Raw genomic sequence first — 25,828 nt, 5'->3', positions numbered from 1 at the left:
GAGAGAAGACAGCGACAAGGAAAGCTCAAAGTTATAAGAGAGAGAAAAAGTTACACAGAAAGAGAGAGAGAGAGAGATAGAAAAAGAGAGAGCACAACACAAACAGCACAACCTTTGTCCTTGTCTTGGAGAGAGAAAAAGGTATAAACATATTCAAAGATGGAAAGATAGATAGAGAGAGAGAGAGAAACAAAAGTTGTGTAAAACCATTTCCAGAGCACAGTCCGAGAGAGAAAAAGAGGGTTGTTGCAGAGTTATAGCTGCAAAGCACATAGACAGAGAGAGAGAAGAAAGAAACCCATTTGAAAGAAGAAGAAAGAGGTTGCAAAACCCTAAACAAAAAAGTGGTTCTTTTTTGCATTCTCTGAAGGACCAGTAAGGCTACATATGTATTTTTTTTCCCCTCTCTTGTTGTAGAAAATGAACAAATAAATATTCTTCCATGTACTATGAAATATGTTTTGGATAATCAAGCTCTAGAACTTGTTTCCATTTAGCTTACATATAAATCAAGTTCTTACAGTGCTGGATCTTTGTGCTAGAAGCTGAAAATTTTTAGGGTTTATTTGAGTTTTTGTTTGAGCAAGAGGCTCTTTTGGGTGTTATTTTTATTGGGTTTTTTTTTTTCTTAAAAAATTTATTTTAAAAAATTGTGCTTGTTCTGCTATTCTGAAATTAGGGTTTTGTGTTGTTTGGATGAAGGCATTACTTGGTACTGACTTTGGAGGAGTGTCTGTTTATGTTGGGACTTTAGACTGAGGTGAAATTTGGTTCCAAAAGAAAGCTGAAGAAGAAATTGCATCTGGGTATTATATTTTTCATCAAATTAATGATCTTTACTGCTTGAAAGAGGATTCCGGGACAGCCTGTGTTGATTGTGGGTGGAATTAAACGCTTTGGATTTAACATTAGATCTTTGCACTGGAGCGTTTAGGAGTACCGGGCACAATGTCTTCCTTAAGTAGGGAGTTGGTGTTTCTGATACTGCAGTTCCTGGATGAGGAAAAATTCAAGGAAACGGTTCATAAGTAAGTCCTTTATTCATTATGTAAGTTTTTGTTGTTTCCTAGGCTCTATGTGGTTGCAGTGAAATTCTGGAAATGAGAAGAATATACACATTTTAAGCATGGTTTAATATCTCAGCCTCTATTTAGCCAAAATGTGAAAAAAAAGCCTATGTTTTTATGTTGTATGTTTAAAAAATGAGCCAAATTTATGTGATTTCAGGACTTGTTTGTTCAGATTTTATTTTTTCTTTGACCTGTATGTTAATGCCGAAACTGCATTGCGCTCGGTACAAATTACATAGCTTTTATTGTTATTCCTGCCTCTTCTAGGCAGCAAAATGGAGCATGAGAAAATTGGGATTTTCATTTTTAAAGATATGCTTGTAACGGGTTTCTGAACTTTTAGGTTAGAGCAAGAGTCTGGCTTCTTCTTCAATATGAAACATTTTGAGGATCAGGTCCAGGCAGGTGAGTGGGATGAAGTGGAGCGCTATTTATGTGGCTTCACAAAGGTAGAAGACAACCGATATTCAATGAAAATTTTCTTTGAAATTAGGAAGCAGAAGTACTTGGAAGCTCTTGATAGGTGAGTATTCAAAATGGTTGCTGTCAACATTTCCCCCTTATGAATTTCTTGGAACTCTTTCAAAGCTTGACTGTTTTTCAGTTTACAAAGCATTGCTCAGTTTAATATCTGTTTTTTACTCAGGCAGGATCGAGCAAAGGCTGTTGAGATTCTTGTCAAAGACCTTAAGGTTTTTGCATCCTTTAATGAAGAACTTTTCAAGGAGATTACTCAGTTGCTTACTCTTGATAACTTTAGGTATCTATCCTTTCTTCTTTTTTAATTTGAATGGACTTCAATATGGTTTGTCATAATTTATATCTCCTGTTTCTTTTGCATCTTCAGGCAAAATGAGCAGCTTTCAAAGTATGGAGACACAAAATCGGCTAGAAACATCATGCTTATAGAACTCAAAAAACTAATTGAAGCAAACCCACTGTTTCGTGATAAGCTTGTGTTCCCATCCTTCAAAAGTTCACGGCTAAGGACCTTAATTAATCAGAGGTCATCCCTAAATTTTCCCTAAGTTTTGTACACGTGCAAGTTTGTTGTCATGGATTCATTTTAAATTCTCAATATTGACTGGAGTTTTGAGGAGTAGACTTAGTTGTCTCTATATTGGGTTTCCTCTTATATTTGTATGTATATACATATGCGAACTACATATTGTATGTCTATATGTATATGAAGCTCTTTTGTTATGTTTCCAACTTGGTAGTAATTAATTCAAATTGACTTTCCCTGACGATAGTTGGTTTCTCAAAGACTCATTTATTTATTTGAAATTTTCAGTCTAAATTGGCAGCATCAGCTTTGCAAGAATCCTCGTCCAAACCCTGATATTAAAACACTCTTCACAGATCATTCTTGTTCTCCAAATAGTAATGGAGGTCGTCCTCCCCCCACAAACAGTCCCCTTATGGGACCAATTCCTAAGGCTGGGGCATTTCCTCCTATTGGTGCACATGGTGTAAGTATTTTCCCTCTATTTACTTGCCAAAGGAAATTGGAAAGAAATAGCAGCATTCTAATAATTCTTGCAATGCCACTTGTTGTGCAGCCATTTCAGCCTGTTGTCTCCCCAGCTCCGGGTGCTATTGCTGGGTGGATGTCAGGCACCAATCCTTCTTTACCTCATGCTGCCGTAGCAGCAGGGTCCCCTGGTCTTGTGCAGCCTTCTAGTGCGGGTCAGAATGTTCTTAATGATTCTTAGCACTTTTAGCTCTCCACTGAGATAATTGATGCTAGAATTACTTACTCTTACTGATTATTTTCGGATGCATACAGCTGCATTCTTAAAACACCCAAGGAATTCCACTGGTGTAACAAGCATGGATTATCAATCTGCTGATTCCGAGAACTTGATGAAGCGGATACGCACTGGCCCGTCTGAAGAGGTGTGGAAGAATAAGTTTCTTTTTCAAGTCCAAATTTCATGCTTTTAGGTGAAAAAAAGTTATGCTTGGCCTTCTTTTGGGGGCATTATATTCATTGTCCTATTATTTTTGCTTATGAAAAGTATGTGCTTACCTATGGTCTCTGTAGGTTTCCTTTTCTAGTGTAATGCACACTCCTAATGTCTGTTCACAAGACGACCTTCCTAAAGTTATCGTGCGAACCCTCAATCAAGGATCTAATGTCATGAGCATGGACTTTCATCCACAGCAACAAACCATTCTTCTAGGTTCATACTAGAAATTTTTTTCCCTTAACAAATATTTTTATATTTGTATATCAAAGTTCTCAATTATTTGTTTGTAGTTGGGACAAATGTTGGTGACATTGGCCTTTGGGAAATTGGGTCCCGGGAAAGGTTGGTGCATAAGTCATTCAAGGTTTGGGATATCTCAGCTGCCTCTATGCCATTACAGGTATTCTTTCCTGCAACTTTGTTGGAGGTCTATAATTCTTCTGGTCAAGGTTGAAAATGAGAATAGCGTTCCCTATGCTCGTAAACTCCATAATGCTAGTGAAATTGGGACTTAATTTTAACTCCTCTGGTGCAATAATGAATTTATTTTAGCACCTCCATATCTATAATTGATTATATAAGTATTGGGTGTTGGAAATAGCAAGTGATTTTCTTTGCAATTTAATCTTGTTTATGCTGCCAGACAGCATTGGTGAATGATGCTGGGATATCAGTGAATCGATGTGTTTGGGGGCCAGATGGACTTATGCTAGGTATATATATATATATATATAACTCTTGCTCAAGACTAGTTTAAATCCTCATTTTTTGGATCTTTTTTTTGTGCTAAATTTAAATGTTCTGCATCTTTTAGGTGTTGCCTTCTCAAAGCATATTGTTCAAATATACACATACAATCCAAATGGAGAACTAAGACAGCATTTGGAGGTAAGCTCTCTGCCCTGGATTTTTGTTCTCCCTTGGTAATGGCAAGTAACAGGTAATTGGTGGTCTCATCTTTTAGATTGATGCACATGCTGGTGGTGTTAATGACATTGCGTTTGCTCATCCCAATAAGCAACTGTGTATTGTCACATGCGGTGATGATAAGACGATTAAGGTATTGACTGGGATCTTGAGGTTTTCTGTAAATAGGAAAGTTGAGTTTCCTCTTTGTAATATTCCTTATGACAGGTTTGGGATGCTGTAACGGGACGTAGGCAGTACACTTTTGAAGGCCACGAAGCTCCTGTATATTCAGTCTGTCCTCATTACAAAGAAAATATCCAAGTAATTTTATTAGAATTTTATTATTAGCTTTCTACTGATTTAGTATTTTAGTGTGTTGACTTCTGATGATAGGGCACCATCTTTCCCTGTAAAACATGGGCAACTTGGAATGAACAGAGATAGCTTCCATTATCAACATATCTTACGGTTTCCAATTGGTCTTATCTTTGGCACGGTTTATTTTCAAACTCCTTTTGTGCTTATATGCAGTTTATTTTCTCTACTGCCATTGATGGGAAAATCAAAGCTTGGCTCTATGATTGCCCGAGATCTAGAGTGGATTATGATGCTCCTGGTCTTTGGTGCACCATGATGGCATATAGTGCGGATGGAACCAGGTAAAGCTTGCCTGTTAGAGAGATGATAAATAGGGCTCATATTTGTTTAACATCTTTCTTTATTTTTTGTGTATCTTGTGTTCTCTATATTTATGGATTGAGATATCTGGAAGCATTTACTGTGCTGGAACCCCTTTAAGCTCATTTACTGTCCTCCTCTTTTACTTTATTTTATTTATATATTAATCATTTGAGTTGGTTATCATTCTCACTATACCTAGTGCCATCCATGAAATATTAGTTTTAACCACACTTGTAATTTTCTTACAGGCTCTTCTCATGTGGAACGAGTAAAGAAGGTGAATCACATCTAGTTGAGTGGAATGAGAGTGAAGGAGCTATAAAACGGACATATTCAGGTTTCAGGAAGCGCTCCTTAGGGGTTGTTCAGTTTGACACAACCCGGAACCGGTTCTTAGCTGCTGGTGATGACTTTCAGATTAAGTTTTGGGATATGGACGCTACCAATATGTTGATAGCTGTTGATGCCGATGGTGGACTGCCTGTTAGTTTGCTGCTGCCTTTCACTTCACTTCTGATATTCATGTTGAACGGTGGATAAGTCACAGTTCATTCTATTCTTCTTGCAGGCTAGTCCTAGACTAAGATTCAACAAGGAAGGGTCATTGTTGGCGGTCACAACTAGTGACAATGGTATCAAGATTTTAGCCAACACTGATGGTGTGCGCTTGATAAGGATGCTGGAGAGCAGGGCTATTGATAAAAATCGAGGCCCTTCTGAACCCATTAACTCTAAGGTGGTCCTGTGCTTTGGATTTGTTGATTTATATTTATTATTGGGATAATTTCATGTTATCAAGAAAACCCTAGACCTTTCTATATGTTAGTCAGACCTTGCTTAAAGATACAAGTATTTAAATGAGAAGCCTGTACTAGAACATGATTTTAGGTCATGGGTGGAATAGAAGATCATTTTTGAGTTGCCACATAGGTGAACCCTGATATATTTGTTAGCTAATTGTATCTTGAAAAACTCATTTGGTCTCTTTTTTTTTTTTTTGGTTGAAATGCATATGAGGTATCTCAATTTCTGATTTGTAGGATGACCTCTAATGAAAATATCATAATCACATATTTTTCCCACAATTTGAAATGTATTGATTTTGATTTTGTATGTTTCTTTGTAATTTTAGGCCTTTAGGAAGGCTTGATTTATACTATTTTAAATGAATTCATTTATGCAGCTGTTATTTTGATAGATGCTTGTGTCCTCTCCTGTATCTTAAGATATTATACTCTTGCAAGATTTCTGTAGAAATTAATTTCTTATTGTGCTATTGAAGTTTTTAAAATCAATCTCTTAATTTCTTATTTTGCTATCAACGTTTTTAAATTCAATCTCTTAAGCATGGCTGTTTAATTGCAGCCTCTGCTTGGTAACTCGTTGGGCCCATTGGCAAATGTTTCTCCTGCTGCTGCTCCAATAATGGAGCGTCCTGATAGAAATCCTGCTGCTGTATCCATCAGTAGTCTTGTAAGTTTATCTTTTTTGGTTGCTTACAATTGTTTGTGTTATGTAGTCTCGAAGATTTCATTGGGCATTATTGCAGGGTAACATGGACAGCAGCAGGCTTCTTGATGTCAAACCACGAATCTCAGATGATGTAGAAAAGATTCTGAGCTGGAAATCATCTGATATTGTGGATACATCTCAACTCAAGGCTCTGCGATTGCCTGACCCTGTACCAGCAGTCAAGGTAGGTGCTTTAAGAATGTGACTGGTCACAAGCTGCTTGGTGCAACCTTGCTTTATATTAGGAAGGAATGCTTGTGCTTTTATGATAGTTTTCTTAGTATTCTTGTTATTTTATCAGTCATGTAGGGATTTGGCACAGAGCATATTTTACCATGTAGATTTTTATCTGATGACAGTTATGTACTTCATATGATAAACCAACAACATTCATTAGTACATTGGACATTTCATAGCGGGAAACTCAGAATGTTGATGCTTGTCAAGCCACAAGTGTTGCATTGGTTGTTAAAAGCCTTCTATATGCATCCGTGATACTGTGGACCTAATAAATACTTGTAGGGTCGATGGTTTGAAAACTATCAAACTGCACGGTGCCCAAAGATTGTCCATTGGCTACCTACAGCCAAGAATCTCAGGTTATATGATGTGGGGATACCTAATAGCATATAACTGTTGTGATTGGTAAAATGCACTGGCTCATCATAAAAGAATTAATGAAGCCATAATGTATGAATACATGGAAGGGAAACTTTCAAAGAAATAGATTACTTCAGAGTTTGGATCTTAATATGAATTTTTTTGATAGTTTTTTTTTTTTTTTTTTTTAAAAAAAAAAAAAAAAAAAAAAAAAAAAAAAAAAAAAAAAAAAAAAAAAAAAACTAATGCCTTTGAAATGTGTGCCTTTTCAGAGTTGAAATATTTAAAGATGGGAGAGAGTGTACGTAGATAACTAAGGGACTACAATGAATGTAGAATAAATTGATCTTTGTTAAAAAAACTCGTGGCACTATAGTTGGCACAAAAACATCTTTATTATATTGGAGGAATGCATTCTTCTACTTTACACTGTTTGCTTTGGTTTAAAAGGGAGAGGATGGAAAATGGGGAAAGGAGAAGGGAGAGGAAACTGTATTTTCCATTGTTTGGTTGGAGTGAAGAGGGAGAGGAAGGAAAGTGGGGTGGATAGAGTTTTGCACCCGGGCTCACTATTTTTTTTTCCTCCCAAATTTGGGAGAAAAGAGCAGAGAAAATGTTCATGAGAAAGAAAGTACAAAATTGTCCCTGTTTTCCATCTTTCTACTTTTAATAATAAGGACTTTATAGAAATTTACTCTTATTCCCTCCATATTTTAATCCTCCCTACCAAAAACACGCACGGTAGAAAACACACATTTTCTATCCTCCCAACCAAACAGAGCCTTAGGGATGTGTCTTTTCTCTAAAAGCAATCCTGCTATCATGCTTTCATAATGAAAAAAGGTAAATGCTTCATAGCAGTTGCCTAGTTTAAGTTATTGTGTGCTTAGGATTTTAGAATGAGGCTCCCATGTGTAGCCTGTAATCCATTTATTATAATTTAGTATTTTGAATCAACTCATGGTACACATGGTGTAGGAATATATGGAAACACCTTACATGAATTGAGAGACATCTTTAAATTGTTCTATATATTGCCCAAATCCATTAATGGTCTTGATGGCAAACAGGCTACAAATACAAAAAGTAGGCTTTTCTTAGGCACCGCATAGAGAAGACAAGAAGTCCTTATTCAACTCATGGTACACATGGTTGTAGGAATATATGGAAACACCTTACATGGATTGTGAGACATCTTTAAATTGTTCTATATATCGCCCAAATCCATTAATGGACTTGATGGCAAACAGGCTACAAATATGAAAAGTAGGCTTTTCTTAGGCACTGCATAGAGAAGACAACAGGTCGTATAGAACTGGTTTTGATTTTAGGCATGATAGCTGTTTGCCTTAGTGCAACCTTGTACTGGTTGATACATTGAAAATGATGTGTAGAGGGACCTTAAATGCTGAAGACATTAAATAACTGATGCTTTAATGAAGAATTAATATTATTAATATTATTTTTGATAAATAGAGCTGCAACATGAGGACTTCCTAGGAGGTCATACATCTTATTATTACTCTCATCCGAGTATGCTTAACTGCGGAGTTTCGATGGATTTGGTATTAAAATAAGTATATAATGAATATTAAAATGTTTGCAGAATCTGCTACTGTGTTGATTGGATATACTACTGCATAAATGCTTGATATTTAGCATACTTATAAAAAAAATACTAAATATTTGATTCTATGCTTAGGCTTTATTGCTAATTTAGAGAACTATTAAAATATATATATATCAAGAGTATCCTTCAATTATTTATTCAACTAATTTGAAGTTGAGAATAGAAAGAAGAATTTACCATGATGTCTAGACTCCCACTATCATTTTATTTAAGCCTCCACCCAGGGTGGATATGGTCATCTTTGGATAGAAGTAATTAAGATGTTACTGCTTATAAATTTGTCATGGAATGTAATCATAGGCTATTAGTCAAACAATTATTAATGTTGGTGATGCATATTGTAGATTCTAGGTATGCAAATATGTCAACAATTCCAATTATGATAAATGAAGTTCTCTTAGTACCCAATCCAGATATAAATTCTGCCCTTTTTGGAAAGACAAATGCATTGATGACACAACCTTGTGTCTTTACTTATTAAAAAGAAACAACCTTGTGACTTTTAAGTTTTTGTTCATTTCTTATGGCCTATAAGAGCATCCGTATCAGATGTGGCAAAAATTATGCCATTTTGCCACATCAAAACCCTACTTTATTATTTTGCCACATTATTTTACAACATACCATTTATCAGATATTCTATACTTCAATTCTATACATTAAAATAATATTTACTATCCATTAAAATAATATATTAATTACTCACTTTAAAAAAAAAAAAAAAACACAACAAATCTCAGAAAGACAGAAACCCATCAAATGTTTTCTTTTTCTTCACTTCTCTCTCTCTCTCTCTCTCTCTCTCTCTCTCTCTTTCTCTGAACCTCTCGCCTCTCTCTGATTTATAATTTCTCTCTTTTCCTCTGACCTTTCAGTCAACCTCTAATTCTCTCTTCGTCTGTTCGGTGGCATTGTGGTGGTAGGTTCGCAGGATTTCACCTTTGTGGTGGCCCCATGGTTGTGGGTTTTGTAGTGGGTCGGTTTTGATTTGGATCGGTGATAGAGGATATGGGTTTTTTGTGGGTGTGTTGGAGTTTTGTAGCTTTTGGTTTGGATTGTTGGTTTGGGTCTGTTGTGGGGTGGTCGGTGTCAGATTGTCAGAAAGCCACAGAGGAGATGTGATGAAGGTTTTGTGGGTTTGAAATGTTGGTGAATTTTTTGATGCATGTGGTCTGTGGTTGTTGGTTCTGGGTTTGTGGGTTGATGGTTTTTGTGGGTTTTGTTGACGCCATTGTTTTGCTGGATTTGTGGTTTTTGCTGATTCTATTGTTTTGCTGGATTTGTGGGTTTTGATTGTGGTCGATGGTCACTGGGTTTTTGAGATTTGTTGGGTCGGTGGAAATCGGTGAAGGGAACCGGTGAGGGAATCGGTGAAGAGAGAGTGGAGATAGAGGCGGTGAGAGCTGAAGGAGAAGATGAAAGAATGAGAGAGAAAGAAGAATAAAAAAGAATAAATTCATTTGCCACACCGGTTCCGTACTGTGGCAAATATATGATGTTACTGTAGCATGTTGCAAAAAAAAGGGGATATGGCACATCTGATAAATGTGGTTAAATGATGTTTGGTGTGCCAAATGTGCCAAATATTTAGCATTTGGCACATATGGCACAGCTGATAAAGATGCTCTAAGGGTACTTATTTAGATTTCAAAAAAGGACAATATACAATATAATATTTCTGTGTAGACCCATAAATGAGCTTGAGCAACTGGGTTAACACTATTGTAGGTTTTCTTCCCCAGTTCCAATATAGTTTCTATGTGCTTCAACTAATAATTGTAGAGCAAACTTCTGTAACAATGATGGTTCTTTACCAAATCAAATGGCACCTTCTTTCCCTGTAAGAACGAGGTATAGGATGAAGTCATCGGATCAAAACCCATGACAGGAGTGTGTAACTACCAATAAAAAAAAATGGCGATTCTTTACATTTGATCAGATCTCATCGATCTGGTTTCCAACCTTTTCTAAATATTGTCATTAATTGTTGAGAGGTATTAATGAAATAGATTGATAGACTAATCTATTTAGGAAATTCGTGAACATGATGTTCAATTTTTCAATAAAAGTCTTATTACCTATCAAAAAAAAATCTATTTAGGAAAATCATTAACCTTAGAAGGTGGAAAAATAGAGCAGGGTTCATGTCATTGTGCGCCTAATGACAGCGTATTTTCTTCATGTAATAAATGTAAACATGTTGAGGATCCATAGCCGACTCCAAAATTAGGGATAAGGCTTGTTGTTACTGTTGTTGTGGTAAATGTACATGTTCAATTCTTAAAGATTGCGTGTTAAAAAAGGAGCAAACTCAATCATGATGGATAACAATAATCTGAGAGGTATTAAGATTTCAAAATTGATTCCAGATTCAGTTTATAATATTTATAGTTACAGTGCATAAGTATATTTTTTTTGATAGGTTGCATAAGTATTAGCTGTGCAAAGGGATATACTTGTTCAGTTTATAGTTCCTATACAGTCAGAATTAAGGAAATGAATCACAATTTCAGGTTGTGCGACTGATCTACACTAACAATGGCATGGCTCTACTGGCCCTTGCTTCCAATGCTGTTCACAAACTTTGGAAATGGCAACGTAGTGAAAGGAATCAACTGGGAAAGGTTCACTTTCTATCTAAGCAATTTACTTCTTATACGTTTATGGTATTTCTAATGGCTTATCTCCTTGAAATTTTTCAGGCTACTGCATATGTTGTGCCACAGTTGTGGCAACCTCCCAGTGGAACTCTTATGAGTAACGATGTAAATGAAAATAAACCATCTGATGAATCTTCTGCATGTATTGCTCTATCTAAAAATGATTCCTATGTCATGTCTGCTTCTGGTGGGAAGGTCTCTTTGTTCAACATGATGACATTTAAGGTTTGTTATTGCTGCTTTTGCTTGTTTTCTAATTAAAACATTGGCTACTGCATATGTTGTGCCACTGTTGTGGCAACCTCGCCGATGAGCTATAGCTCAGTTGGCACGTTCTTTTCCCATAATAATGGGATGGGGGGTGAGGTCATGGGTTCAAGACCCACTAAGTGCGCAACTTACCGATAAAAAAAAAGACTAATTTTTTGTTCACCAATTTTAAGTTCAGCTGGCTACTATGCAATTAAATTCTTATAAAAAGTCCACACTGACCACATTAACCTGGTGACAACTGTTCAGGTCATGACAACATTTATGTCCCCACCTCCCGCAGCCACTTTTTTGGCATTCCACCCTCAAGATAATAATATAATTGCTGTAGGAATGGAGGATTCTACTATTCAAATATATAATGTCAGAGTTGATGAGGTGAGGCATCTCTTTTGATATTATTCTTTCTTGTAATCTTAAAAAAAATTCATGTTTGATCAATGAAAAATTTATTGTTTCATTAGGTGAGTAATTGTATGATTTGTTTGTTGCTAGTGTTAATGCATCATTATCCTTTCAAAGCCTAGCTATTTTACTTCAAGGTTTAGAAGTTGTGACCAATCAACTGTATGTTACTTTATGTTAATGCTGTGCGGTTTATCTTGAAAGCATATCACATCATTGAGTTTATTAGATTGTTTATGCAAGTTAAGTTCATGTAAGACTTCAGAATCTTTATCTGCCTAAGCGCATATAATTTGTGGTTACTTGTCACTTTCTTTTTGGCCTTTATAATTATGTTCGTGGAGGAAGTGGGATCCGTAAAAGGAAAACATTAACATTAGAAAAAAGTAATTACTGCTGGGTTGTGGGGTTTTTTTTTTTTTTTTTTAATAAAATAATTATTATCATTATTATTTAATTTTTTTATAATGTAATAAGAACGTAATCATATGAGCTGGAAAGCACGGGTGCGGCGCCGGAGGCGCCGCACCCGCGTCCGATACGCACGGACGCGGCGACGCGCCGCGGACACCGTTGACTGCGTGTCCGTGCCGCGTCGGGCCGCGTCGGCCACGTGGCGAAGCCGACTCGCGCCGACGCGGCTCAAATCGGGCCGACTCGGCTCGATTCGGGCCGTTTCGGCCATTTCGGCCGTTTCGGCCGAAACCGCCGATACGGCCAGTTCAGGCCGAAATTGAAAAAAAAAAAAAAAAAAAAAAAAGGTGCAAAACGCACCGTTTGACTTAACCTAAGACCTAAAACACTCTCACACACTCTCACTTTGTCCAGAAACTCCAAAACCCTCCGTCCCTCCATTGCTCTCCATTGCTCGGCTCTCTCTTCTCTCTGTGCTCTCTGGTTGCTGCCTTGCTGGGCTGTTCAGAGAGTTGTATTCTAATTTTCGAACATCATGGAATGTTTTAGACTTTTAGTTTTAATCTTGTGGGTTGTATTTTATTTATGAACATCATGTTTTAGTTATTAAATTTGGTATATGTTTATATAATGTGAAAAATTATGCTTAGCAATATATTAAAAATATAAATAAAAATATTTTTAATAATTTTTTAATCGCCGAGTCCCGCCGCACCTGCACCCACTTTTTTCAAAAATTGCCGAGTCCCGCACCCGCACCCGCACCCGCACCCGAATCTCGAAACGCACCCGTGCTTCCTAGCATATGAGCATAATTTGTGGTTGTCAGTGGTCATTTTCTTTTGGTTTTAAACTCATGTTCATGGAGGAAGTGTGATCATTGGAAAATATTGGTTATTTGGAAATTGTAAAGTCTTATGGATTTTAGATTTTTTTTTAATAAATAAATTAATGTATTGCATGAAACGCAATAATCATATAAGCTTCTACACTTGATGACCTTCAGCATTTTTCGCGTGATGTCCAGTTTTGGAAATATAATCAAAATCCTTAAAATCGTTCACAGGTCAAAACCAAACTCAAGGGTCACCAGAATCGGATTACAGGGCTTGCATTTTCCCAAACCTTAAATGTGCTGGTTTCTTCTGGAGCTGATGCACAGGTTAGTGGCTGTTGGTATCTATATTTGGTACTGTGATATATTCTGTAACATGATTTCTTGGTTGATTAAATCTAGCGTTTTTAATTCTAATAGTAATAGAATACTTTGTGGAGCCAACAATGGGTCACGGTCTCCTTGACTTCAAATATATTCTGTGAAATATGCTGTCAGTGGTCTTCATTTGCAAAATTGTTTTCTTTATTTGGTTAGATAAATACTGTTCAGATGGTCAGTCATAGAGGCAGTTGCTGAATTTCCAAGACATTATATATCATGCATGTATTAACAATTCTTTGTTAGAGACTGTGAAGGGGTTTCCCTGAAGCCAAAATCCTATCAAAATGAAGTTGTTTTTCAACCATCAAGTTCTGCTGGTACAAATCACATACTATTGTTTAAAGTGAATACCAAAAGTAGTGGTGTGTATGTGGTTGTGTCCTTTTTCACCCTACTAGATTTGATTGGTCATTTTGCTTTTGAGAGTTTGATTTTGATGTACCCATGGTATTCTCAGTGTGTACTAGGGCTACTTCATTAAAAAAAAAGGTGATGAGTATGTGGTTCCTAGGTTGCAGATTCTGACCATTCTGATAAGAGCTTATCTCCCAAGAATAGACTTGTTACAGCGAGTCTTATGTCCTGTAGGAAAACTTTAAATCCAATGTGTATATAGTTTGTTCTAGCAAATGTGGCCTGACAGAAGAAGAAACCAAAAGAAACACCACTCCCTCCCCATAATAAACAAAACAAAAAAAGAAAGGCGAGTGTGTCCTGGGCCAAACTTAGCATTCTGTTTTGGATAACAGATCATTAACTTAGTAACATGATTCTCTTGTGCCTGAGTCCTGAATCCAACTGCAAAAAAATCACATACGACTTCTTTATTCTATTAAAGGCCATTTGTTAATCTCTTGGAAGTAAAATCTTGGGAGAGGAGATCTGAGCACGGTTTTAATTTCTGTATTTTCATTTGAAGTGGCAGCTCTCAAGAATTTGTTATTGACAATGGAAGCTCTATTAATATGGCACTAGACAGTGGTTCCAAACATACTCAGTTAATTGCATTAGGATTAAAAATTATGCGGTTATATTAGCCAAAGAATATGAATGAGAGTAATTTTAACCCTCAATGAATATTTATTGCATGGCTATTACACCACCGGATATTTAAAATTATGAAGCCTGAGGATTTCCCATTAGAAGAAAGAATGTTGTAGGCTTCATGCTTCTGCCACTACCTCGGAGGAGTCAGAAATTATCTGAAATTTCTCTTTCCAAAAAATAAACAATAAAGAAGCATATGCAGTTTCTCATCCTTAATGTTGATACCAATGATTGAGTTGAAATTCACTTTTCTTTGTTTACACTCAAATTGTTACCAACTGTTACTCAAAAAAAAAAAAAAAAAAAAAAAAATGTTACCAACTCAGAGCACCTCCTGTAACATTTCAATAGAAGCTTAAGTTCAATCTTATCTTTTTCCACTGGGGATTACAATTTTTAACTCAAGCTTAACTTCAGTGAGGCTGCTCTGCTCCTGGCTGTCTTCCAAATTTGGGTCTTTGTAGTTTCTAAATGTTTGGGTCGTTGGTATGAGTAAGGTTCAAACCTTCTCTTATTTTAATCGCGCGCGTACACACACAAATGCAGAACAATGAGCGCTGATACACCCATGCATCATTAAGTTTCATGCAGCAACTATGTGGGAGACAGAAAAGGGAGGAAATGAAAAATTGCATTTCCTTATATGTTTTTCCCAATAGTCTGTAAGCACCCCATAGCATTCTTACTTACGTATAAGACCATCAGAGTTAGTTGAGCATTGACATCCACCAGTTATCCACTATGAACTCCAAAACATTGTTAGGATAATCACCTATGGCCTGTCATACACATTTCACTTTCAAACGGTATTCTCGTTGGAATTCTTGCATTTTGAGGTAGATACAATAGCCACTAATGCTATAATTTTGGTGGTTTGAACCTAAAGCAAACCCAGCCTAACTTTTAAATGGTTTTGGTTTAGTTGTGTGTCAGAAGTTAGGGTTGGGTAGTATCTCCCCTCCCTATATTTATGGGGTGAAGGGTAAGGTCCCAGGTTCCTGTATGAGCGTGTGTGTTGTCTTCACCTATGAAAAAAAAAAGAAAAGAAAAAAAAAAAAAAAGAAAATCCAGCCACCCAGTGCTGTCAATCTTCTTGATAGATTTCATATCTCCTTAATCCTACGTGCTTCCCGGTGTTTCCAACTATTGAGTTATCAAAAAAAATAAAAAATAAAAAATCCCCGTAATCCTACATGCTTCTCTCTCTGCTTGTGGTATATTCTTGTTTTCCCAATCTTCTAGATTGAATTTATTCTCTTTGTTTTAGATATATACTTAAATTGAATATAATAGACATGCAAAACCTTCTTTAAAATCAAAGTTCTTTTTTTCTTTGGACTTCTGTAGAAGTCTCATATTGTTCAATTTGATTTGGTCTGACCTCTTCAACCTAATCTCAACCCATCCATGACTTGATTAAAGAAATCAAAGCAGGGTTGAGTGCAATTTGTGCTGCTGGGTTGGGTTGGGCTTTTGGGCAGGGTATCATGTTCTTTGTGTTGAGCTTGGATTGGCCCTCAATGTATGTCAACTTGCTAGTGTTACAGGCATCACATACATGCAAAGATTACTCCTGAAGTACCTCACCTTGAAAAGGAAAAATAAAAAGAACAGAATTGGCTTTTTGTGATAATTTAAAGGCCACTAACAAAGATTGATTTGTTCAATAGGTGTTACTACATTCGCTCTGTTTTATGTTTCTCTAGAACCATTGAAGATCTTCATTTGGTCCTCAAGTCTTATTAAAAAAAAAAATTTAGTCTCCAAGTCTTCCTACTGGGAGAGCTAACATATAATATATTGCAATATAAAACCCATCTCAGCAGTGTCTTTTCCCTGACAAGGTGTCTTTTGTTTTGTTTACGAAAATACCAATGATATTGCTTTTGAGATAAGGCTCTAGTAACTCACTTAAGTTTTGGTCCAAGTATTCCAGTTGTAGAGAGAACACATCTTTCTGGAAATCTTACTATATCATTTTTTATGTGTAAAAGAGAAGAAAAGATACAAATAGTATGAAAAAATAATTGTGGTGTTACATTTTGAAATTTTTTTTAGAGAAAAGTCAACTTTGTCAAATAAATGTGTAACTATGATAATTTTTATTCAATTCAGCAAAAAATGATATTTTTTATTTTATTTTATTTTTTAATAAATTATTTATGTTGAAATGTTGGTTGAAAGTTGAGTGATTTCTTTTGAATGTTTATTGGATTTGTGCTGTGGAATTGTCCTTATGTGCCAACCTACTTTCATTTCATATTGAATTTGCTCCTTGAATTTTGATTGTATGCTGTGTGCACGCCCGTGCGCGCCTGTAATATGTGGTATAATACACACATTTTACTAACTATGCTCGAGGTAGACCTTGCATCATTTTTGCCACAATAAATTCATATATAAATTTATTTTTTATATATGTGTGTTTAATATTTATTTTTATGTTTGTGTGTTTTATTTTTTGGATAAGTAATAAACTTTGTTGGAAAAGAAATAAATACAAAAGGGGAAAAATCTAAATTCCTTCAACAAAATACAACCAAATTTTGTAATTACGGTATTAAGGCTCTGTTTGCCTTGAAAATCATGAGTGGAGTTTTGTTGCTTTTTTAAACTGAAATGGGGCTTCTGACTGAATAATATTAGATTTGAGTCATTAGGATGAGGCACTGTTATTACTCTCCTTTGCCTTAGGAATTATGTGATAATTGGTTCTTACTTTTGATCAATTGAGTTGCAGTTATGTGTGTGGAGCATTGATGGGTGGGAGAAGAAGAAAACAAGGTTCATTCCAGCACCAGCTGGTCGCCAAGCCCCACTGGTTGGGGAAACTAAAGTTCAGTTTCATAATGATCAAGCACATGTGTTGGTTGTACATGAAAGTCAAATTGCTATCTATGACAGCAAGCTGGAATGCTCACGCTCAGTAAGTTTTTCATCTTACTGTCCTTGATTCGTATTGCCCCATTAACCATTTACCTTCTCATATTTTCTTATGAAGTATTTACCTTCTATTTTTTGGTAAGGCAACCAGATCACTAATTAACTAGACTAAAGATGGAAATATAGAAAAAAAGGTAGGCATTTGAGTAATTAAGCCTACTAGCTTGAAGGACTATACTTTCTGTTCACTTTCTGTTCATTTAGAATTTTTGCAATGTGGCATTCGTGTCATCATTTACATATTTGTTATCAATTAGGATTGTTTTTGTTGGGAATAATTATTGCAGCTTTCAATTCATTGAAGGCAGAACTCAAAATAGGCTTTTAATGAAGGAGGGTTTCCTCTTCCAGAGGCAGGTACAGAAAGGCTGTGTTAGTTAAGGTTTGGATGAAAGGAACCAAATAATGTCCTTGGTGAAACTGTGCAACAGCTCCCTTCTCTCAATTCTATCTCATTTTACTTCCTGACATATTCACAGTTGCATTCACATAGGCTGATGTTCTGCTGGCATTGTAGTTGAAATATCAGTGCTTTCCTTTATGCTAGACACTGCAAATTGAATGTAAAAGCTTTCGACATGGCCCTCTTGAAGGCGATTCAGAACAATAAGATTGATAACAAAACTGATGCAGCACAAATTCTCTAAGGAATTGAGGATCAACATAATAAAAAAGATAAATAAACCTCGAAATCAACATCCAAGCTTACTTGGAATCAAGTAAGAAAGAGAACAAAATATAGGAATTAGCATGGTTGCATTGAACCAGCACCAAGTCATTGGAAAAATTCTTATTGAAATTTTTTTCATCAGAAATTGTTTCCATTGGAGCACATTAGGGAACTTATATAAACTATAATAAGACTAAACCACAATCCTAGAAAGAACTTGTCAGTGTTGCAAATGAATCTTTATCTTGATCCATAGAAAGAACTATCATATCAAGTTTTTTCACTTCATGCACCACAGAGGGTTATTTAGTAACAGATGCATAAAACTCACTTTTCATAATGTGTACCCTCTTAACTTTTTGCACTCTTGTTGAAGACCTCAACTACTTGGTAAGCCAATACCCCCAACCACTGCGTGCATGCTTGTGGCCACCTTTTTTTAAACTCCCTTCCCCTCCCTGTCACCATTTCTTATGTAAGTTCTTTATATTTTTAAGGACTAGGTAGGGTTTTAATTTTATTCTTTTAATAACATTTGCATTTTATGTCAATTGTACATGGTTGCTTACTGATGGCCATTTGGAACCTGAAACTTATTATGTTAAAAGGATCATCTTACTGTTCCGACTAATTGGTCTGATGCTGGTGATCCCTGTATCAAGTTCACATTAGGAAAGTCATGATTTTGCCCTCCACCCCCCTTCTTTGTTGGGTTAGAGCACCGTCATAAGTGATGTTAAACAAATATATGAAGTGATAACTTTTTCTTTTTGCAAAGCAACTCTCTCTCTCTCTCTCTCAAATTATTTTGGGACGGGGGATACGATGGATTGTTGTGGACAGTAGATAAAAAATTGATTAACCTGTGCTGGATTTAGTGGATAGTGGATAAGATAATCTGTGCCTGAAAATTGGGCACCAAATGTGGTCCCAATGCTCAGCTATGGAAAACCTTATACCTTGAATCGTGAAAAGATGTAGGATTAGTATTTTCAATTTAGCATTTATATGGTAAAATGAATGATACACACTTACAAAAAAAAAAAAAATGGTAATATGAATGATACACATGATTTTAGGTTATAACTGTAGGGGGCACCAATAAATTGATAACCTTACACAATATTGAACAGATGGCAAGCATTGGTAGCATATGTTTTGCCAATGAGCTCTAGAATGGTACTCCATATTAATGGATACATTTAAGAATAAACACAATTGTATATATTAATGGTACTTCTTCCTGCCATAAGAATCTGCGAGTAAGCGGAGTGTGAGGTTGTGGGTTCAAAACCCATAGGATGTAAGACTTACCATTTAAAATGAAATCAAAATATGTTAGCTTTGTGAATTTTGTAATCATATCATTGAGTTTGTTTTCTTGATTATCAAATTTTAATTGCAGTCACCATGGTATGTCTTTTAATGCTGTTTTGCCAATCCATGTTGCAGTGGTATCCAAAAGACACACTTCCAGCACCCATATCAAGTGCAATTTATTCATGTGATGGTCTACTGGTTTATGCTTCTTTTTATGATGGTGCTGTTGGAGTTTTTGATGCGGATAGCTTAAGGATCAGATGTCGAATAGCACCTTCTGCTTACATTCCATCATTTTCTGTTAGGTGAGAAAATACTGTTCTTTTGTGGAGCTTGCGATTTATTGATTAGTGATTCAAGTAGAAACCAGTTCCTATTTTTCTCTATGAAAAACCGGTCTACTTGATGTACCCAAAGCCTCAATTATGGAAGTATTATTTCTTGACAAGAATCTGACAAAAATCTTCTGCAGCGGCAACTCGGCCTCTCCTTTGGTTATAGCTGCTCATCCATCTGAGCCTAACCAGATTGCACTTGGCATGAGTGACGGTACAGTACACGTAGTAGAGCCAATTGATGTAGAGCAAAAGTGGGGTGGCCCGTCCTCTCATGATAACGGGTCAATGCCTTCTAATTCATCAAATCCTTCCCTGAGTGGTCAAGCATCAGAGCTTCCTGCTAGGTGATCAAGGGTGTAGATAAGTCTGCGCAACCACAAGGAGTATAGAGAGCGATCGTGAATTTTAATCATTACCATCTTCATATTTTGCCTAAGCCATTGATTTAGATCTTTACTTCTATATAATATTCATTGTAAATTCTTTTTGTTTTTGGTCATTTTGCTAATAGAAAGTTTGGAGTAATTTTATATCTTGCTGTTGGTCAGCAAAGTTGAAGACATCGTGGAAGACCAGTTGCCTTCTACCACACCACGTATTTAAAAAAGCATTCGAGGACATCCAGTGAAGGTCATTGGTTTAGCAAAGTAGTTGAAGGCATTCAGGGAAAAGCCATTTGTCTTTCATTATGTTAGTTTTGGAGGGTTTCTGATCATATGCCTAATTCTTGCCTAATGTTATAACTATGATATAGCTTCATGTACTATGGTATTAGCATGAGTGTTTTTGAGGGTGACATTTCCCTTCATTTATTTTAATCTCAATTTTTTTACGTTCTTATTCTATCATGCCCCATTGCTCTCAATTCTGTTACTCATTTTAAAACATCAGGTGCAAGGTGGTATAAATGAAATTTATTTCAAAAAATGAGATTTAAATGAAAAATCATTTAAATGGTAAAGATTCTAAGGTTTATGAAATATTTTGTCCCCCTCCCAAAAAAGAAGAATAATACTGGAAGGTGTAAAATGACTAAAATCAATAGATGCCTAGCCCCTCATTTCTATACATGTAGTAGAGGAGGATATATGTAAGAAAGTAGAACAAGCTGATCTCTAAAACTACCAAATTCAGCAAGGCATAGCTTCCAACTCCTAAATTGTCATGAATTTCAATAGTAAAATAAAATAAAATTTCGAAACTCAAAAGGGTTTGGTCATGGCCTTGCTCTCAGAATTGGTCTCTTTACCTTACTCTGTAATTGAGGTTGAGACTTTGGCAGCAAGGAGGGCACTGGAGCTGGCAGTGGAAATTGGGATTGATGGTTATCTTGGAGGGTGATTCGGCAGTGTTGATGCAGTACTTCCGAGAATGGTACTCCTTTTGCCCAGTAAAGCCGCCTAGCAAATGACATTTTGTTCCTAGCTTCATATTTTTCTGATTTAAAATTCTCTCATATAAGTCGTTTCTGTAATAAGATAGCTCGCTCACTTGCGAGACGGGCACCTCTTTCTTCACCTTTGTCTGTCTGGAAGGAAGATATCCCACCAGACGTTGAACCTGTTTTCATGGCTGATCTTCTCAATCTTGCAGATTAATAAGATTGGTCTTGATTCTCATAAAAAAGAAGAAAAAAGAAGAAGATTTATTTACTGATATGGGTGTCTTGTTATACGAAAGCGCAAGCATTAGAAAACATAAAAAAAAAACTGCAGGAATATGTAAGAAAAACTACAGAACAAGTAGCAGAATTTCTATGATAGCATTGCACTTCCTACTTGCTGATGATCTTCACTTGTTCAAGCTTTGTGTCCGCGTTGTTGCATGTTATGCTTCTAAGGTAGGATCTTTGTAATGAAATAGTGTTATGGGGTATATAGCAACTCAATTCCTGATCAAAGCATCCAAAAGATTTGTTGACTTGCAAAGGTGCCCAGTACAAAGGTACATTGAAGGTGCCCAATAGTCACTACTCGGTAGTACATAATTGCTTGAGAAAATTGATTTTCCTCTTTCTGCTGCACCAGTAAGGACGTTTGTCATTCCACATGCCATGGGAATCCAAAAAACACTAACAACTAAAATCTCCGCCTCCAATTTAACATATTGGAGGTTGGGACAATTATCATTTGCATACGTACATAATAAATAAATCAGCTTTTGTTTTATTTATTTATTTATTATTTGGCAAGCAAAACACTTATCCAATAGGTGTTGGACTCAAAATCTCAACATCCATCCTTGCTTATAGGAGAAGAACTGATTGACTACCTAAATGTTAATATACTGTAGTAGGAAAGCGAATTGCAAAAAGTCAGTAGCTTAGCATTAGCGCAAGTTAAGTCATCTTTCAATAAAGGCATGAGCGAGACGGTTTTATTGAAAAATCCATATATGTTAAAATCAATATATAAGCAATATCCAGTATTGGACTCTAGGAGAAAAAGTTTATATATAAGATACATGCATGCGCATTTGATATATATGGGTTAAAAATTTAGGATCAATTACATGCTGTTATTCTTAATAATAATAATAATAATAAAATGAGAGAGAGAGAGAGAGAGAGTTAGACATGTAGTAACTCTATGAGATATTACATTAAAACTTCTTATTAAATTAATATTTTGAAAATTTTATTGTTAGATTACATATTTTTGTCATTGTTAATATACACACCAAATTTCATGTTAATAAGATGTTTTTTACTATTTGATTCATAAAGTAATGTTTTATGTATAATTTTAAAGTTTTAAAAACCTTGATATTCAAACATTTTATGATAAGATGGTTATTGAGTTTTGATTGTTTTGATATTTTACAAGCATAAAAAGTATAGGGAGATAACATAATTTAATGGTTGATTTGTGAACATGCTATTTCAAAGAAAATTTAAAGTGGTGTAACTCGCATAGAGTTACGCTGGGTGTTAACTCTCTCTCTCTCTCTCTCACACACACACGCACACACACACATTTTTTTAAATTATAGCTTAACTTGGGAGGAGAGGAAGGGACTCAGAAGAGAAAATTGTTGAGTGTTAGAACTTAGAGTACCTCCATAACTAATTGAATCTACTTCTTAGTTTATTCTAACATATTATCTTTAATATTTTAGAGTCCAAATTATACATTATAATAAACGTGCCTCGTTTACATTTGCAATTAGTGTATACACCTATAGCCCTTCTCAAAAAAAAAAGTGTATACACCTATACACGTATGAGGAAATTTGTAGAATAAAAGCCAATCATGTGAATATTAATTGATATATTAAGGCAAGAAAAAAAAAATTCTACATATTTTTATTTATATTAAGTATATATGTTAGGAAAATTATTAGGTACTCCTGAAATATCATAAATGCGTACTCTCCTACTCTCACATGAATGGTGGGTTCCATCATGAATTTAATTAGTGAAATCCACCATTCATGTGAGAGGAGGGAGTACGTATTTATGGTACTCAGGAGTACACAATAATTTCCCTATATGTTAGGGTTTTTTTGACTAAATTAGCCATTTCCTAGTTTTTTAAATTCAAATTCCATTTATGATTCACATGGAAGAATTTTTAGTAGCTAGGTAGAACCTAAAAATAACGTACATAAATAAATGTTATTTTTGTTAATATATGTTCATAAAATTAATGTTCATACTGTAATACCTTTAAAACTATGTTATGAACATTTATGTACTTCATTCTCAAAAAAACATTTATGTACTTGAAACTTCAACATGTTATCTAAAAAATAATATCAAAAGATGGAGTTTGTTATGTAATTATCCCTAAAATTTATTGGTTTACAAAAAAATTTATCAAGAAGAATTAATTATACGTAGAGAATTTAGGATCATATTGTTAATTTCTATCACTTTTAAAAGGAAACAATAATGGTCCTTTTTAATTAATACTCTTGATTTTGTATTTTCTTTTTATTTATATTTGTTGTTTTTATTGATTTTGAACCTTAAAAATATTTGTTAAAATACTTAAGATTTGTTTTCCCCAGTGAAGTTTGAAGTGAACAAGTATAGTAGTTCACTAGTCATGTTATAAAAGAAGCATACCAACAATAAAATGCATAAAGGAAATCTACAAATGAAAAAGAAAAATTCAGTCATATAATTAATGTGACTCAAGGCAAAGTAAATAAAAACAATTATATAATTGAAATGCTAAGAATGTTGTAATTTAGTATAATTGTCTGATTTTATTCATTGAAGAATTCGGGTTTGAAATCCTCCATTCCCTCTTTGTTGTGAGGAAGAAACTATGATTGAAATATAGTTTATTAGCAAAATCATACTCTCACATGAACAAGACTAAGACTTTGTGTGGATGAACTGTTTATTACTTGATGAAGAGAGAATGTACAACTTTTTAAATTAAGTATCACATTTTTTAAAGTACGAAATATACTTCTATATGATAAACTAAATATGCTAAATAAGCTAATGAAAATAAATTCATCCAAATGCACACTGAAAATAATAGGGTAGAAAATCCCATGCTTAGATGGTTTATTAATGAATTGAAAAGGAGAGAGAGAGAGAGAGAGAGAGAGAGAGAGAGAGAGAGAGAGAGATGGTTTATTAATGAATTGAAAAGGAGAGAGAGAGAGAGAGAGAGAGAGAGAGAGAGAGAGAGAGAAGAAAAAAAAAAAGAGTGCAAACAAAAGTCAAGAAACAAAATAGCAAGTTTTTCATTATCAGCCAAACAACTTTATTTTGCATCCAAACAACAACTATTGCATTTGTAAAACATGATTAAGCAGCATGACCTAAAAAAAGAACGAACAATTATTGAAAAGAATGTAGTTTGTTAACAGTAAAATACAAATTATAAACTTTCTCAAAAAAAAAAAAAAAAAAATACAAATTATAAAAGCAGCAAATGAATACAAATTATATATTCTCAATAATCTACATGCATACATGCATGAGAACAAACTTCTAGGATTTTGAGCACACCATAAGATACTTTAGCTAGCATTAATTGATAGGCCAAGAATGTATTGTCCCATTTTGTAAATTAATCAATTAATTAGCCAAGTGAATTAATTAAGTCAATTTAACATGCAATACGTGTGGTAGTATAAACAAATTACCAAATAACTAAATGCAGCGGAAAATAAATTTGACACAGTGATTTGTTTACGAATGGGGAAAGCCACCGAGGCAAAACCCCACCGGGTGAATTTAAATCACCACTCCCGAGAATCCACTATTATCAAAACAAGCGGTTACAAGTAAAGGAATCTTAGTACCTTATACTAACCTACAGTTGAACATTTATCCCAATACACAATTGGACTTGTAATGTAGTTGGTGTGCTGTCGCAGGCAACTAAAAATAAAACCTATACTCCTAAAAATATATGCAGTAGTGTGAGTAAAGATCGTTCCCACGGAGAATATCTAGCCTAGTTTTATGCTATGTGAACAAGGAGGGGGGGGGGTGGTTTGAGTATAATGAAAAAAATTTTAAGAAAAAAAACAACTAAGAAACAATTCAAATTAAAGTATCAAAATCAATCAAGAGAACAAATCTTGGTCCAAGTCAATATCCATCATCGAAATTTTACAACTAATCATCGATGTAAGTATATATCAATTTACACTTTGAATATTCACCGTTGGAGCTATTTTCCTATCTCTCCTTAGTCGTAGTTAATTCGAAAACAAGTGATCTAATTAACCCCAGCTACTAAACAACCCAAGACAAGTGCTAAAGGTTTAATTTAGTAGCAGCCTTAAGAACTAGAGAGATTGATGAAACTAAACAACACGAGTTGTATTTAATTTAGTCGAGCGTTCTTCCTAAGATCTAATAATTTCTGATGCAGCAAGTCATTAAATCTTGGTTGCTTCACAAATTAGAGAGATCAAACAATTACGGATTTGATATCTAACCTAGCAGTAGATTGAAACGAATAATAAACTAGTAGACCTCCTAGTAATTAAACAAGACAATCATGAAAATAGGCACAGAAGAACATCCGATATTCAAAGCATAAATTGAACAATAAAAACAAATTAGATCTCACAATTTTATTGATTCCGAGGCTTCAATTTCCTTTGACCAAGTATAAAAGTTTTAGCCACGTAGGGCCATGACAAAAAACTTGAAGGAGAAAATTAGAGAAGAGGGGAGAGAGAGGCGTGTG

At 35.1% G+C, this 25,828-nt stretch overlaps 1 protein-coding gene across 1 annotated transcript; it reads left to right on the top strand.

Annotated features, from left to right (window-relative positions):
* LOC112017691 (protein TOPLESS-RELATED PROTEIN 2) lies at positions 1-20,504 on the top strand. The gene is made up of 26 exons (XM_024050142.2): positions 1-375; positions 703-1,028; positions 1,414-1,593; positions 1,717-1,830; positions 1,918-2,076; positions 2,365-2,542; positions 2,633-2,759; positions 2,860-2,969; positions 3,118-3,256; positions 3,334-3,443; positions 3,687-3,756; positions 3,858-3,931; positions 4,008-4,103; positions 4,178-4,273; positions 4,484-4,611; positions 4,882-5,116; positions 5,202-5,369; positions 5,999-6,106; positions 6,183-6,329; positions 10,889-10,999; positions 11,078-11,260; positions 11,555-11,683; positions 13,191-13,286; positions 17,131-17,316; positions 19,456-19,628; positions 19,796-20,504. Exons 2-26 carry the CDS (start codon positions 949-951, stop codon positions 20,007-20,009), a joined length of 3,411 nt encoding a protein of 1,136 aa, XP_023905910.1. The 5' UTR covers positions 1-375; positions 703-948; the 3' UTR covers positions 20,010-20,504.
* Positions 20,505-25,828: the final 5,324 nt, after the last annotated feature.

Source organism: Quercus suber, unplaced genomic scaffold (genome assembly GCF_002906115.3).
Source record: "Quercus suber isolate HL8 unplaced genomic scaffold, Cork oak 2.0 scaffold_599, whole genome shotgun sequence".
Lineage (NCBI taxonomy): Eukaryota > Viridiplantae > Streptophyta > Magnoliopsida > Fagales > Fagaceae > Quercus > Quercus suber.
The sequence above is the reverse complement of the archived record's forward strand: the minus strand, read 5'-3'. Positions and strand labels throughout refer to the sequence as shown.

Excerpts from the sequence above, each read along its gene's own strand:
- LOC112017691 (XM_024050142.2), top strand. The coding sequence starts at position 949 with ATGTCTTCCTTAAGTAGGGAGTTGGTGTTTCTGATACTGCAGTTCCTG. Across the intron at positions 2,970-3,117 it reads GCACTGGCCCGTCTGAAGAG|GTTTCCTTTTCTAGTGTAAT; the intron begins GTGTGGAAGAAT and ends TGGTCTCTGTAG. Across the intron at positions 5,117-5,201 it reads ATGCCGATGGTGGACTGCCT|GCTAGTCCTAGACTAAGATT; the intron begins GTTAGTTTGCTG and ends TTCTTCTTGCAG.